This window comes from Dendropsophus ebraccatus, chromosome 13 (assembly GCF_027789765.1).
Source record: "Dendropsophus ebraccatus isolate aDenEbr1 chromosome 13, aDenEbr1.pat, whole genome shotgun sequence".
Taxonomy (NCBI): Eukaryota; Metazoa; Chordata; class Amphibia; order Anura; family Hylidae; genus Dendropsophus; species Dendropsophus ebraccatus.
This window is the reverse complement of record NC_091466.1, coordinates 42,279,941-42,295,407: the sequence shown is the minus strand read 5'-3', so window position 1 is coordinate 42,295,407 and position 15,467 is coordinate 42,279,941. Positions and strand designations below refer to the sequence as shown.

Here is a 15,467-nt window from a genome sequence, read left to right as displayed (position 1 = left end):
AGCCATGTTTGTCTCCTTTTATCTACATGACCAGCATTTGGAAGGTATGGCTAAGGGAATAGGATGCCAGTTGGGAGGTCCACTATAAGGCTGGGTTCACACTATGTATATTTCAGGCTGTATTTGGTCCTCATGTCAGGTCCTCATAGCAACCAAAACCAGGAGTGGATTAAAAACACAGAAAGGATCTGTTCACATAATGTTGAAATTGAGTGGATGGCCGCCATATAACAGTAAATAACTGCCATTATTTCAATATAACAGCCGTTGTTTTAAAATAACAGCAAATATTTGCCATTATATGGCGGCCATCCACTCAATTACAACATTATGTGAACAGAGCCTTTCTGTGTTTTCAATCCACTCCTGGTTTTGGTGGCTATACAGCCTCAAATATACGTAGTGTGAACATAGCCTTAGTCTGAGCACCATATGGTTGTAGTGACTTTAGTAGAGATGAGTGACCTTGATGAAAGTTCAAGTTCCCACAAACCCGAACAATTGGCATTTGAATCCTGCTGTCTGGAGAAGGTAGCCATAGGTTTTCCAGGCAGCAAGGCAACCTTTTCCAGGCAGCAAGATTCAAATGCTGATCATGTGCGTCTGTGCGAAGTTCGCTCATCTCTGGTTCTCTTGTAGATAACAGCAGCCAAATACCGGTGAGATTTATCATGTCTAATGAACTCAATGGGGGGGATTTATAAGGACCGGCTTACTTATATGCCGGTCTTAAATTAGGCCCCTGTCCCCTTTAAATTAAGCCCCCACCGATTTCATTAAGAGGGAAACGCCTTTAAGTGAATCCGTCTGGGCGTCTGAACCACTACCTACTTTCCAATTTGGCAACGTGTAGCTCATGAAAGATTACACGTGTAGTTTAGTTCAGTTCAGTGAACCCTATTGTGTATGGGACCATAAAGCAGACGGATAGTCACTGCACCTCTGCTAATAAAGTTGCATCGGCAACCATGTAGAAAGCACTCAACCAATTTGGGTATCTCTGCAGTAGTGGAATTGGACCTCCCCTGAGTTGCCTTCTTCAATGAGAGTTTTTCCTTCATCAAATGGATGGATATTGGCAAGTCAGAAGAGAAACCAACATCCTGCAACCATTGCTGGAAGAACACAAGCTGGTGGTGGCAGCATTATGGTCTAGGGAATTTTCTTGTAGCGTTCTCTGGGTCACTCATCCATGTGGAAGGCATTCTCAACCGATTTGGGTATCTCTGCAGATCACATACACCCATAAATACTGATGGTTTGCCATGGGGCACATCTGATCGTTCAGCTAGAAAGGCTAGAAATATCTGACATGGGCTGGAGGAGCATGACCAAGACTTCCACATACTACCCTGGCCCCCTTATTCCCCAGACTTGAATCCAACTGAACATCTGTGGGACCACTAGCTATGGGATGCTCTGCCATCAGCATGGCTCCAGAGACCTATGACAACCTACCAGGACTTTATTGAGTTTTTCTCAGGTCATCTCGCTGATGTCCATGCTGTACACAACAGTTATTTAGGATATTAGCTGGTGTCATAATAATTTGGCTTGACTGTCTACATTGTATTTATTTTATTATTATTTTTTTATTATTTCATTGTTTTGTCATCCTTGTTTGGATAAAGTTGTACAGCATTCCCCATGGGGAATAAATCACATGTTCCCTTTATTCTGAGCGGTGTTACGAATATGACAATAATGTTCTTTATTACTTTTACGCAATAAAGACTTGGTTATTGTGTTGCCACTTATCCAAAAGCTATAATATTTTTATTTTTCTATTGTTGTGGCTGTAATACATTCTATAATACACTGTAATACTTCTGCACTGAAGTACATTATGCCTGTTAGTGACATACCGACAAATCCAGCTGGGGAGAGCTGATGGGGTGTCTGTCTAGCTTCTAAGATGACACAAACTTAGCAGGAACTGCAGTCCCCCCAGCCGTTGGAGTGAGATGTTGGATGGGTAAGTGATGCCGTGTGCTGTGGACCTTTGGGGGGGGCTCTCTTTAATTACATAACTGCCGTGACTTAATAGTAGGCTAGTCTGCCATAAATCTTCTCTGTTTCTGTGTTATGCTGTGACACAGGTTTTTACACTCTTGGTATGTTCACTAGTACCTTCTTGAGATAGATATTTGGGATGCTTTTCTTCAACTGTGTCTTGAACTTTTACATTTACTCTTTTCACCAACTCATTCAAAACTATCTCTGTTGGGTTTAGGTTTGGTGGACACCAGTAGTGGTCTGGGACAGGCATTGAAGGCCATGGAAAACCCTATGTTTAGGGAATGAGTTAATTCATGGATGTCACTGCTCTGGGTCCTTATGTGTTGGCCAGCAGGGAGAATGGTTATAAAGAGGAGTTCTCTGGCCTCTTTCTTTGGCAACAAAAGCCTTAAGGAAGAAGAAGGGCACACTATTGTTGTGGCTGTAATACAGTGGGCAGGGCACCTAGAGTACTTTTGGGAAAAGTGGTTTGTGCAAAAATCTGAAATCTGAAGTACACCCTGCTTCCCTAATGGGCGAGGGGCTGGGGTTGGTTGAAGCAAGGTGTGGAGGAGTCTTGACCTCCTCTTGTGCCTGATTCATCATGACTTACACCTAAATAATGGCAAAAATCTGTTCCGTTGCAGGTGTAGATTTGTGCATCTGCCATAAGGCAGCCACATATCCACAGATTTAGAAAATCTGGCAGAGCACTTGGGGGCGGCATGTTAGACCAGCATACTTGTGTGGCGGTCTTGATAAATTCCCCAGGCCTTTCAAATAAATGCTGAAATCTTGTGGTATTAAATCTGGCCACTAAGCCTTATATTAAGCGGAGACTTCCTGTTTTGCAGAGATTACTTCCCAGCAGTCTTTACATTACCATCCTGTATCAGTTTGCTTTTACAATCAATGGGAAAAAATAACTGCAAAACAGCAGACCCCTCGGCTTAACCTGATAGCCTACACTGAGTTGTAATGGCATCGGTAGGACCTTACAGTGGAGACTTACAATTTTATGGATGTCTGTAGTCTGACTGCTGTAGAGTGCTGCTGGCTGCCTAGTCAAAGAAGACAGCCTGAGAATTGGGAATTTCTGCAACTACTGGTAGTTATCCCAAGATTAAACGTGTGTTTAGTGTGGGATGGCTCTGTATCCTTGAACATACACTGCATTAGCAGAAACAGGGTGATTCTAACTATTATTATGATGAGTGACTCCATATCACTCACAATACCATTCGTATATTTACTGTATATGGCTGAATTTATTCTGATTGTTTTTTTCTCATTTTGTACCGTAATGAAAGTTAGAGGCAGAAGTTGGTGAGCGTGGCCCTGTGCACATCTTCCTATACAGATGACTAAGCACCAGGGTGCTATGTGCGACTCTTCACAATGTTCTGCATTATTTAAGCAGAAGGGGGAGCTCAATGGATTACAAATCCACTCTGTATTAGCACATAACATGCATCTCCTATGTAGGTGACGGCATGGAATTACCAGTCGTTGTCTGGTAAGGTTTTAGACAAACATAAATAAATTAGAAAATTATTCACGCTTCTTATTAATAAAAAGATAAAAAATAATAATAATAATAATTTCTGGGCTATCATTATAGTCCAAACTACAAACCACCCATATTCATGGAATATTTATGCTATGGAGGTAGCACTGACTGGGAATTAGGGAAGAGGGTCACTAAACTGTCATGCCCAGGTAGGTGGCATATCCTGGAACTATACCATGAATTTTTATGATACTAAATATTTAGTTTGGTCTTACATAGAGAATTGCACATAAATCAATTCCCTATTACAAAAGACAGATGTCACAGTTCTCTCGCATTATCCTTGAAATGGTGGTGTGATTTTAGGCAGATTAGCCCCTGTGTACTTCCCGGTCATCCTGCACTAGTGGACCTCCACCTGTAACATCTGTCTTCGATTATTTCATTGGTTTACCGGGCTCCGGTGAAAGGCAGTAGGCGGCCATTGAAATCCTTTGATGCTGATAGCAGTGCCGAGCAGTAATGTGGTATTAGACTTTACGTTTTCTCTCTGCAGTATTACCCTATGTGTGTCTGTGGGTGTTTCTTCTCTTTCTGTTCCGGTAAATTCTCTATTATAAGTACACCAAGAAACGGGTAGGGAAAAGTAAAAGTGCTGCCATATAACATTATGTAAGTGGCAACCTGTACTCTGACTGCAAAGGCTTCCCTGCTGTCAAAGTGTCCCTACTGACAAAGCAACTGTCATGCCTAAGGCTGCAGTCACACATGCAGAATACAGGACCGCAGGTCTAACAACCCAAACTGACAGCACCATAGATCATTAGTTCAGGTCTCCAGATCTCCGGTCAGGCTGGGACTTGCATTTATAATACGTGTGTCTGTATTACGCATGTGTGAAGGAGCAACCAAACTATTCAGCTATTAGGACACTGTGCCTTTAAGAGAATCTGTCACCTCTCCTGACATGTCTCTGTTGTGGAGCATCTTTCCTTACGACTTTGCATTGTGCCTGCCCTCTTGTAAATAAATTGACAACTGGGCGTTACCATTTGTTGCAGTCTGACACTGTAGAGATTGGAGAATGTTGGAACGTTCGAAGGATTTATGAAAAGATCCTGTTAACGTGTTACTTACGGTACATGTATTATATAGGAATGGTGTATCACATAAAGAGGCGAATATCATGGCGCTACCGCGAAGGTCCCGTGAGATGGTCAAACTTACAGAGAATGAAGCCTACATGGTATAACATGGCCAAAGTATATGACTCAAGGATAACCTATAAGCCGTGCACTATATGGTGGTTCTCAGTGTAAACCACCACACAGTCTGCATTAGATTTACTGATTGCAGACCTAACAAGATGGCTCTTTTCATATATATATATATATATATATATATATATATATATATATATATATATATATAATTGTATAGAAATCTGCAATATATATATATATATATATATATATATATTTATCTATTAGGTTTCTTAGCCACGCCCCTCTGACGTCGTGTCGAAACTGCCGCTCCGGTCATACAATAAAGCGGGAGAGCGCAGATTTAGCATTTTTACGTTTTCAAATTTAATAACCGGGAAAAACTATTTTCTCATTTATAAGAGGGGGTGGTCGTTAATGCGTAGTAAGTGTGGCGCGCGCTATACAGGACGCCTCCCCCTATACTATTAATGACATAGACGTTTCCATAACAATTGCGGCCGCTCGCAGCTCACACACTGACGCCGCAGCAGCAGCCGCCGCCACCTGCAGCCTGGCCCCGCCCACCACGCACCGCCCCCCTCATGAATATGAATGACGCAGCGCCCTCGCTAGTGGTTAGCCGGGCTGTCTGTCAGTCCGCTTCACTGTGGGTTAGCCGGGGCTGGGAGAGCAGGGGAGAGGAGTGATGTGAGGAGTTGGCTGGGGAGCTGCTGCCCTGATCTCCAGCCCATGTTATCTGCGCTGCTAGCCGCCTGATGCCTTCACTCCATGGCTGCTCGCCTGCCGCTGCCTCCCGTGCCCTCCTGTCATTCCCCGCGGCGGCTCTGAGCTCGCTGGCCATGCCGGGGACGGCGGGGAGCAGGAGGAGGACAGGCAGCCGCCACCTGACAGCGGTGGGATTCATCCTGCTAACTTTATGGGTGCAGGTAAGGTGGTCACTAAGGATAACAGCCCCCCCCCCCCTCCTCTGCAGAATGGTATGCTCCCCAGTCCTTGCATGCACCCTGTCACCCCCTAATCCTGCAGGCAGTGCGCCTTACCCCCCTGCATACAGCACCCCAGATCTTAGCAGCCAACATTAACTTTGCCCTTTTTTAATGTGAATTTTATTTTATTTATTTTTTTCTTTCTTTTTACATCCAGCTTAGGTTGGGGGTGCAGCTCTAGCTGTGATCAGAGCATTGGAGAAGCCAGATCTTGTCATCTATACTAAATATTAGGTTTTAATAGCCTTATTACAATACAGGGCTGTAATCAGTATATAATGCACTAACATGTCTATGCTTGATGTGTTATGCAATGTATACAGTGTATCTATGCAGATCTAGGATAGTGTATGTCATGTGTACACTATATATATATATATATATATATATATATATATATATATATATATATATTTTACAGGGATCTGCACAGTTTGTACTGAATTATATGTATATATACAGTTCCTGCATTGTGTAAAGTTTTGTAGTGTATAGTAGATGGCAATAGGAGGTGTATTGTATCCCTGCAGTCACCAGGGGACTTGCTTTCAGCTCCGTATCACTATAGTACACCCTATAAGTGATTCCTGGCGTGGATCAATGTGGGTGCTCTCATATCCCTCCATGCAATCAATACGTTTTATGACCAGCGGCGATTAATCTGCATTTGTTCTGCTCCATGGGGGTGACATGTAACCTGTACCCCCCCTCCCCTTACCCCCGGGCGGGCAGCTCCCACCAGGGCACCATAATGATGTCTCCCTCCGTTTGATGTGTTATATTTAGGCTTCCCAGTCCACGGGTTATTTCGAGCTTCAGCTGAACTCGCTGAAGAATGTCAACGGAGAATTGTTGAACGGGGAATGCTGCGACGATCTGAAGAGCTCCCACAACCAGGACTGCAGCAAGGATGAGTGTGACACCTATCTCAGAGTGTGCCTCAAGGAGTTCCAGGCCAAGATCACCCCTACTGGGCCGTGTAACTACGGCTCTGGACATACCTCGGTGCTTGGTGGAAATACTATCTATATCAACAACAAATTGATTCAACAGGGTAAAAACGCCGCCGGAGAGAATGGCAGGATTGTTATCCCTTTCCAGTTTGCCTGGCCGGTACGTAACTTTTTGTATTCTACTCTTTTATATATATCTTATGTTTTTGGGTTGCGGTACCGTGAGCCTGGGTGTCATTCTCTGCTCCTTTCTATAGAGGGCAGTATAAGCGTTGCTCAGGTGGTGTTGCAGTTCCATTATCTTTTTGAATCATAACTTGAAGTGTGCCAATCGTCATTGGCGCCAGTGCCCTGTAGAGACTTTAGATGATGATTTCCTCTTTTTCTTGGCTATTTGTAAATAAAATATCTGAGAAACTCGAAGGAACGTTGTTTCGTTGTCTTACCAGTGTCCTGTATGTTTTCTAGTGATGGTTGCACCCTTTCCTCGGATACTTTAGTGTCAGCGTTCTGCAGCGCTTTCTCATTGGCACCAGCGTCCTGTATGGTGTTTCCTTTCCTTGGCTTTTTATGGTTAGCTAAGGACCATGAGATATGTCTGGTTCCAGTTGTCCGTGTTGGGCACCAATGATATCTTTCCACAAACTCTGTGTAACTGGTCTTCTCTCTTAGGTAGCTCTTTATACTGGTATGGCACCAGTTATTCCTTTATAGCAAGTTCGTCTCTGTATAGTCCATGGAACTGCGTTTCCTTTTCGTTATTATATGTGTGAATGCTGAAAAGCTAGTCGTATTGTGCCAGAGGGAAGGGGTGAATTTGCCGCCGGTTATTTGCTAAGGTCTCCCCCGTATAGGCCATTGGTGATGCCACTTCCTTTGCAGATTTTTCAGCATTGGACTATAGGAGGGGACGGTTGAATCTGGCGCCGGTTATAGCTCAGCAGCGTTTTCTCTTCTTGTATAGAAGGAATTCCCCTCCTCTCTATACAGTTTATACCTAGGAGCCTTTGTTTCACGTTTTCTTCGCTCTGGTGAAAAATAAAACAGCCTTTTCCTCTTTGTTCCGTCGCAGATCGACAGACACTGGTGGTTAATTTGCCCTTGCAAGGAAATAGTTGCATGCAATTCACCTGAGTTTGCATGGATACCGAAGCCACCTGGGTGTCTTGTTGTAACACCGGTTTGCAGATTATATGGATTTGTACAGGGTGCAGCAGCGAGCGTACATTGTTAGTCAAGGTTACTACTAGCAGAGATTAGGAGCTGACTGTATGGAGGCTCGTTTGTGGTATACTAGTAGGAGATTGTGTTTTTTTTCACTATGTAGGTGGCCCTGGTCATGTGATTGATAGCTATTCCCGTTGTACAAGACCTGCTTCATGTGTTTGTGAGGTTGTGTGTATAGATGTAGCAGAGCTGACTTGTTGTTAGTCCTATTTTGGGTTGCGCTGTTTGGGCTAGAGCACCCATCACATGATCACAGTGTAAAACCACTAGCAGCAAATGGTAAACTCCGCTACATCTGCCAGCGTCTCTATATATAGTCCATAAAGAGACTTTTTGCGTCGCCTGTATAGCTCGTCTCTATACATAAACATCAGACCTCAGTTTCAATCATGTCTACTTTTGCCCTAGAGGTTGTGAGTATGAGGCCGGTTGCTTGTGTTGTTGTTACTGGTGTACAGGGAGTGCGGTGGGGTGAGGCCAAGCTGCACCGGTGACTGTACAATGGGACAAATGTGTTTACCTGGCAAATGTTTAGCTGATATTACAGACAGACTAAGAGCACGCTGCCTGGAGAGAGGCTGGCTCGGGGCTGGAGACTCCTCCGGGGAATGCATTGTCACCTTGGGGGTGTGCTGCGCAGTTGGCTGGGCGCCAGCGTGAGGCTCTGAAACAGAGGGGAGGATGAGGAGGTTTGCGACACGAGCTCATGACATGTATGGTTAAATACGGGCTGGAGTGTAATACTAAACAGTCCTGTGTCTGCAGCAAGTGGCTCACATTCCAGCCCTGCAACCTGCATTCTGCAAAAGGGACAATTTTAAAGTGATTGATATCGGGATTTTAGAGTTTTTATGTTTTATATAATAAGTATTGAAGTGATATGAATAGTTAAAAAAAGTGTTTTTTAAAAAAACATTGCAACTTTTTAAAAATTTATTTTGACTTTACTTTGGTATAGGCCGGACCTGTACATAAGGCTACAGAATGCCATTCCTTGCGGTCATCAGCCCATTATTGCACATGCAGATGACTGCTCTCCTGTTCTCCTCTAGCTGTTAGAAACCCAATCCAACTGTGAGTCTGAGGCGTATCAGTAGTGCTGGCTCTGTGCGAGATTAAAGTGCATTAAAAACACGGGTTTCACCAGGGGCTCATATAACTGCCCTTCCCCAGCCTCTCTTCCTGCTCCCCCCCCCCCCCTTCACACACCCCTTCCTCTTTGACGGAGACAGGTGTACTCCACGGCCGGGCTCTGGACCCCTTTACAAAAATCTGCTGCTCTAAATTTATCCTTTAAGTGTTGATAAAATGTCTACGTTTCCTGTAACGCCTTGTGCACGCTCGTATTGATTGCTTTGGAGCCTTTTTGGAGAACAGACATATGGAGTTCAGTGCATGTCATTTACCAGTTTAAGGAAACCTGTCATGTTGTACATACAGTTCTGTCTGAACATGGTGTTACAGAGAAGAAGAAGCTAAGCAGATATAGTTCTGTGCTAAAGGATTCAGTAGAACTTGTCTGGTGTTCATAGAAACTTCTTGTCTTTTTACACTTGTGTGTGAGTGGGTTTGCCTTTAAGTGATTTACAGCTGTCCGAGTAGGACCTCCCACTGGACTCCTAAGCAGGGATTTAATTCAAATTGTATTTAAAGATTTCCTTCAAACTATATAAATCTGCTCAGCTCCTTCATCTTTATAAAATGCCACCTGCTGATCAGACACTATGTGCAACCAGTCTGTATAAAATGAGAGAAACAGAAAACAGCGCAACTCTTGTGCACAGGCAGTGTCTGGTATTGCACCTCATTTTTAGGCTTCATATGTTCCGTGTTCTCTCTGTAAAAACACGGAGGGTGAATGCCTGTCCTGGACTGAATCTCTGCATCTCTGTAGTGACACAGGCGCTTGGCCGCTTCATTACAGTGCCACAGAGATTCAAACGGTTTCCCCCGCTCCTAGCATGATATTGATACATGCAATGCGGGGGAAACTCCAGAACAAGCATGCACAATTCATGGAGAGAACACGGAACATGTGGATGCAGCCTAAGGTTTAATTTTTTTTTTTAAATCCGTTTGCAGTACCAGGCGCCACCACCTGTGGTCTAAAGTGGCACTGTTTCTTTTGAATGTTTCAGTCTGTCACGCATGAAGAACATTGGTTGCCCGTAGCAACCAACCAGAGCTCAGCTTCTATGGGCTATAAAGGATGATTTTTAATAGTGCTTGATAAATCCCCCCCCCCCACACTTTGTTTCTAAGGTGGTATAGCTGATATACTTGTGTAGCCTTTGGACACTTTCTTTCTCGGGTAACTTTGGCAGAAGTTCATGGATTGAAGGCATAAACTACATATGAAGTTGAGCTATGTTAAGAGCCGTCCTGTTGAAACAGGTTTGCAGGAGCATACTTTAAGGAATCCACAGGCTGCGTGTATGTTTACAGCTCGTTGGTCTTATAGACACCCAGCTTTTCTATAGTCCTGTATGGCAAACCACCCTTACTGTGTAGCTTTACACAAGCAGGAGATAGATCACTATGTTACTGGGCAGAATTGCTGTGCAGCGGACTAGAAAGGCAGAGTGACAACCTCCTACAGATGCTAGAAAGATGCATATTGGTTGTCACCCAGCTTTTCCAGGATCGGAAATATCAAAGCTCTCTTTGGTCCTCCAGCTTTGGATGTCTAGGCATGATGGGAATTGTAGTTTTGCAGCAGCTGGAGGGCTGAAGGTTTCCCCATCCCTGCTTTTAAGCGGCTGTGTATCAGTTAGGTTTATTGTGAATTCATTGCCACTTGGGTATTTGCCACAATAGAAAGAAACAGACCTTACTAATGTTGGTCCCTGCAGCTATTGTGGCACCACAGGTCCCAGCGTGCTCTTAAGATTACAGGCTGTGAGCTAAGGTTATATAAATTTAGGGGAATTTTAAGGATTCCAGGAAGGATGATGAGTTTCTATTCTTATTACTTCATTGCTGATCATGTAATAATGACTTCATGGTAAACGTGTAAAGACTTGGTGACATCGGGCGGGGGTGGGGCTGCATGTGATGCCAGGCGGCTGGCGCAGAGTGCATTGACTGTATTATAATCTGATTATTGCTTTCAGTCTCTGTTCACATCTGTATTGGAAGTTTCATTCACAGCCTCCATCATATAATGTCAGAGTTGATGGGTGCAGCACCGTTCTTCGTATCAAAACAGTGGACACGGAGACAGGCGCCGATGTCATGAATTATACAAGGATTATGATAATTACTATTATGAACGTAAACCACAGTGCCGATGGGTAACATAGCCTAAGGTTCAATTCACTCATTGTGGCGCACTGGATAAACTCCAAAACCCCAACATAGTCTTTCCATCTTTGCCTAAACCTGCCCATAGCTTGGTAACTTGTAGGCTACTTTGGTAGGAATGAAATTGATGGATTACCCAAAGATTACAATTGATGAATCTGTGATTGGTGGGGGTCCGACCAATGATGGATTAGGGTCCTCAAAGTGATTGGAGTAGTAGTGCACATGCTCATCTTCCATTCCCTTATAGGACCCCTTTTGGATTTGCATTAGACTACAGTACTGAATTGAACGTTCATGTGAATGCAGGGATTGGGTGAGATGGTGGTCAGCCACAAGTTTGCCCAACGGCTTTTGAAGGTATATGGGCACCATTAGACAGAGCAAGGAGAAACTTCTACTTAGGAGGAGCCAGACAGACAAGTATTGCCTGTTAACTTGAAAAGGGACAATCTTATGAAGCCCATGAATATGTCTTCCTGCAGCATCCCTCTGCAATATCTGCTGTCTTCTGTGGGTTTTCGGTGGCCCTTCCTTGGGCTTTGATATAAAACATTGGGGGCGGCATCACTTCCGCACCAGAAAACCTGTCATGTATGCACACATCCTAACAGAGCCACAGGTAAAAATTCTTCCAAGGGAAAAAAATAACTTCAAAAATGTCTTTGATGTCTCCGCAGAAAATTTTTTCCTTAGGCTTTTATCTATATACAGATCCATTGTCCTTGATCACACTTAGTATAGACAGTCGGCCATCTGCCAGACATTGTGACGGTCATACCGTATTTTTGTAATGAAAACAATCGGCGATGTGATTGCTGGACTGGGGCTCAGTAGCTGCTTCATCGATCATCTTGTCGGCTCAGTGTGTTTGTAATGCATTGGCGTGTTATGTTGTAGCATAGCACCTGTAATTATATGCTGGGATTATATATGGTCTAACATATAATTATGTATATGGCCTGGAAGGTAGTCTGACTGGTGATCACTATTGTTTTCTGTGTTGAGTCCTTTGCTCTGCATTAACCATAGTAGATGGCTATTTGGTAGTATGTGGATAAAAAGTTACATTACAAACCCTGGGGAAATTCAGACTAAGGTTATTTAAGGTGTTTCGCAATTTAGTTCCTTTTTATTGTCTTTTATGTTTTTTTTTGTTTACACTTTTTTGCGGTTTCTATTGGAAACAGTCAACAATCTCTAGTATGTAGCCTAACCATTTATCTTTGTGTTTGTCACATCTTACCTCCCACATATCTCTGCCCTCTGGGACCTGACTGAATGTAGCTATAGGCATGAATAGAGAATGCTTACTTTTATCACTGAATCTATACAAGAGAAGTAAGGTGCTGGTTAAGCATGGTAGAAATGTATTTTGGGTCTTATGCCCAAGGGTTCTCCTCTGTTGGGATACGTTCCCACAAGGTGGAGAATGGATGTTCTCATTGGATTACAGTACAGGGCAGGTATAATCTCGTCCAGATGATGCAGGTATTTTACACATGGATACATAAGTACACTGCAGATTTTACCTCGTCAGAAGCGTGGATGAAATCTGCTGAATCTGCAGCAATATCTGAGTATGTTGCAAACATTTCTACCATGTGTGGCCTAAACGTTAAGGCCCACGCACACATTAGATAATAATTGGCTATAAGCGCTGATTTTAGCAGGACTAGCCGACTGTGTATGGGTCCTCCTAATTCTCTTTAAACATGGTGTCAGAGAGAGAGAGGGCTAGTACATGTTTTATTGGAACTGCCTGTGCATTACTGTCTGACTGCAGCTTACCCATCCACTCTCCTTTCTGGACCCTTGATCATACAGCCAAGCCCAATGTTTTTGTGTATGGAGGGAATGGGAGAAGTAATTGTCATCTGATCGAATGTTAGGCCAACAGCTTTTGCTTCTGTATTGGCTTCAGACCACATACATTTGGATGGGAGCATAGGTGTTTGGTGTTACAAGTATTCATTGCTTATATCCGTATCAATAAGCTACTATTCCTTGTGAAAGGGTTGCAACCAGGCCTGTGTAGTCTGTAAGCCACAACTCCGACTTAATTTTATCAGGAACCAACTCCTGAGGCGATGCCGACACCAGGGGAGTTATTTATCACGCTTGTATAAGTAGATCTGGCTCAGTAACTTCTTCCTAATGCCCTACATGATCCTGGGGCGACTTCTGAGTGAATAAGGCAAAGATATAAAACAGATTCTCCTTTGTGTGCAGTGAATGCAGCCAGTCTCCTGCCACCTTGTTCTGAAGAACTAGTCTTGATGGAACAGGTGGTCTTTTTCTCCTGACAGTCTGTTTCTAAATAAACATTCACCATACACAAAGAAAAACCACACAGGAATTACCCACTCAGTGACTGCACCTGTGTTCCACCTCACTCACTGATTGGCCAAGCGGGCATTACTAAGTGGGGCTGTAACATCACAGGATCGGGAGCCAGGTGGGGGACCATTAGCAGTGATGCTGGACTGTGGGGGAATGGGTAAATAGATCCGCTGCCCCCCTGGATTTTTCACTGTTGCCCAGGATACAGCTTTCATTTCTACCTCTCACACACATGCAGCCTGCTGCAGCCATAGCGCGCACACATGCATGCACACTTACAGCCTGCTGCAGCCATAGCACACTGAAGAAAAACACACAATCTCCTTTAGGAGAGAGAACACCACACTGAGTACAGAGCTTACTGCTACACTACTTATAGCTTCTTCTCCTCCTTCTTTATATTACACAGGATGTCTTCATATTACACTGCTGCTAATATACAAATATCCCAGCATCCAGGAAGAGAACAGCACAGATCTCCCTCCAGCTCAGAAACAAACTGCCAAATAGTGACCCCCTACCCCTTTATATAATAGGACCAGTGCTTTAATACTGATATATGGAGAAATGCTTCACCCTATCTAACTAAATGTATGTAAGAAAGTGTTCTGGTTTTACTAAATAAGGTCCATAGATTAATAGAACATAAAATATATTAATGAGGAATTTTTTAAAAAATTCATGTGAGAATTCAATCATAAAATTTTGATTTTTTTTTTTTTTTTTTTTTTGTAAAGCTGGAGTACTTTCCTCCCCCTCCCCCTCTGACTCCAGCTAAAACAAACTCCCCCCGTCCACAGCCCTGAATACAGTACGTCAGCAGGGACTTTTGCATCTCAAAACCTTTTTCCCAAAAAGATATTTTGTAATGGCCGTGCCTTTTTATATAGGACTGACAGTACAGGTGTAACCCATACCCCCTAGACCCCAAAGTATAATTTGTTATAGATAGATAGATAGATATATTAGTTATATACACATACACACACTCGCTCACCGTGGCCATTTATAATCCTTTTTTTTAAGTGACATAGGAGCCCCTCCCCACCTCCCTCCACTAGGGCCCAGTGGTGACTGCTACCTCTGCACTCTGCATACAGTATAGTGACTATATACCTCCTACAGCAGGTTTCCTTTGACAACTCTAGCTACAACTTCCATCATGCCTGCACAGCCAAAGGTTGTGATGATTGGAGCTGTAGTTTTTTTTTCGCAGCTGGATAGCCCAATCCGCCAGTATAGTAATCTACTGACATGCTCCCCAAAAAAAAAAAAAAAAAAAATAATAATAGAAAAAAACAATATCTTCCGTTTTGCAGCCGAAGAACAAGATTTCAGGGCTAAGTGTCACAGCTTAAGACGAGCACGCCGTTCCCTAGCAACAGGCTGTAAGTCACCAATTCTTATGCCCTGTGGACAGACGCTTCAGAAACTAAACACCTGTTCGAGTTTCACCTGGGATAAGATTTGTAAGAGTTTTCTAAACAAAGTTCAATGAGCGGCACCCATCCCCCGCCTCTTGAAGATAAACACAAGACCTATATATATATATATATATATATATATATATATATATATATATATATATATATATTTTTTTTTATTCTTCAGGAAAGTGGAATCTGTTTATTTTATAAATACAATCGCCATCTGTGATCTATTATTAGGGATTCCAATTCTTTGAATTGCATATATATATATATATATATATATATATATATATATATATATATATATATATATATATATAATATATATATTTATTATTATTTTTTTTTTTTATTTAGTTACCCGTATCTGCATTAAGAGATAGTTATGTAAACTTAATATTTACACGTTTTCTTTCCCCTCTGTTTGGTTGTGGTCCATCTGGCAGGTGCTGCATTAACTGATACCCATGACAGCAGTATGATTATAAAGG

At 42.9% G+C, this 15,467-nt stretch overlaps 1 protein-coding gene across 2 annotated transcripts in view; it reads left to right on the top strand.

Moving 5' to 3' along the window:
- Window positions 1-5,269: 5,269 nt before the first annotated feature.
- JAG2 (jagged canonical Notch ligand 2) overlaps window positions 5,270-15,467 on the top strand; it is a 64,522-nt gene continuing 54,324 nt past the window's right edge. For both annotated transcript variants that reach the window (XM_069949989.1, XM_069949988.1), the window contains exons 1-2: window positions 5,270-5,660; window positions 6,507-6,833. In XM_069949989.1, coding sequence (XP_069806090.1) covers window positions 5,490-5,660; window positions 6,507-6,833 — 498 coding nt within the window. In that variant the 5' untranslated portion in view covers window positions 5,270-5,489. The remainder of the gene's footprint in view (window positions 5,661-6,506; window positions 6,834-15,467) is intronic.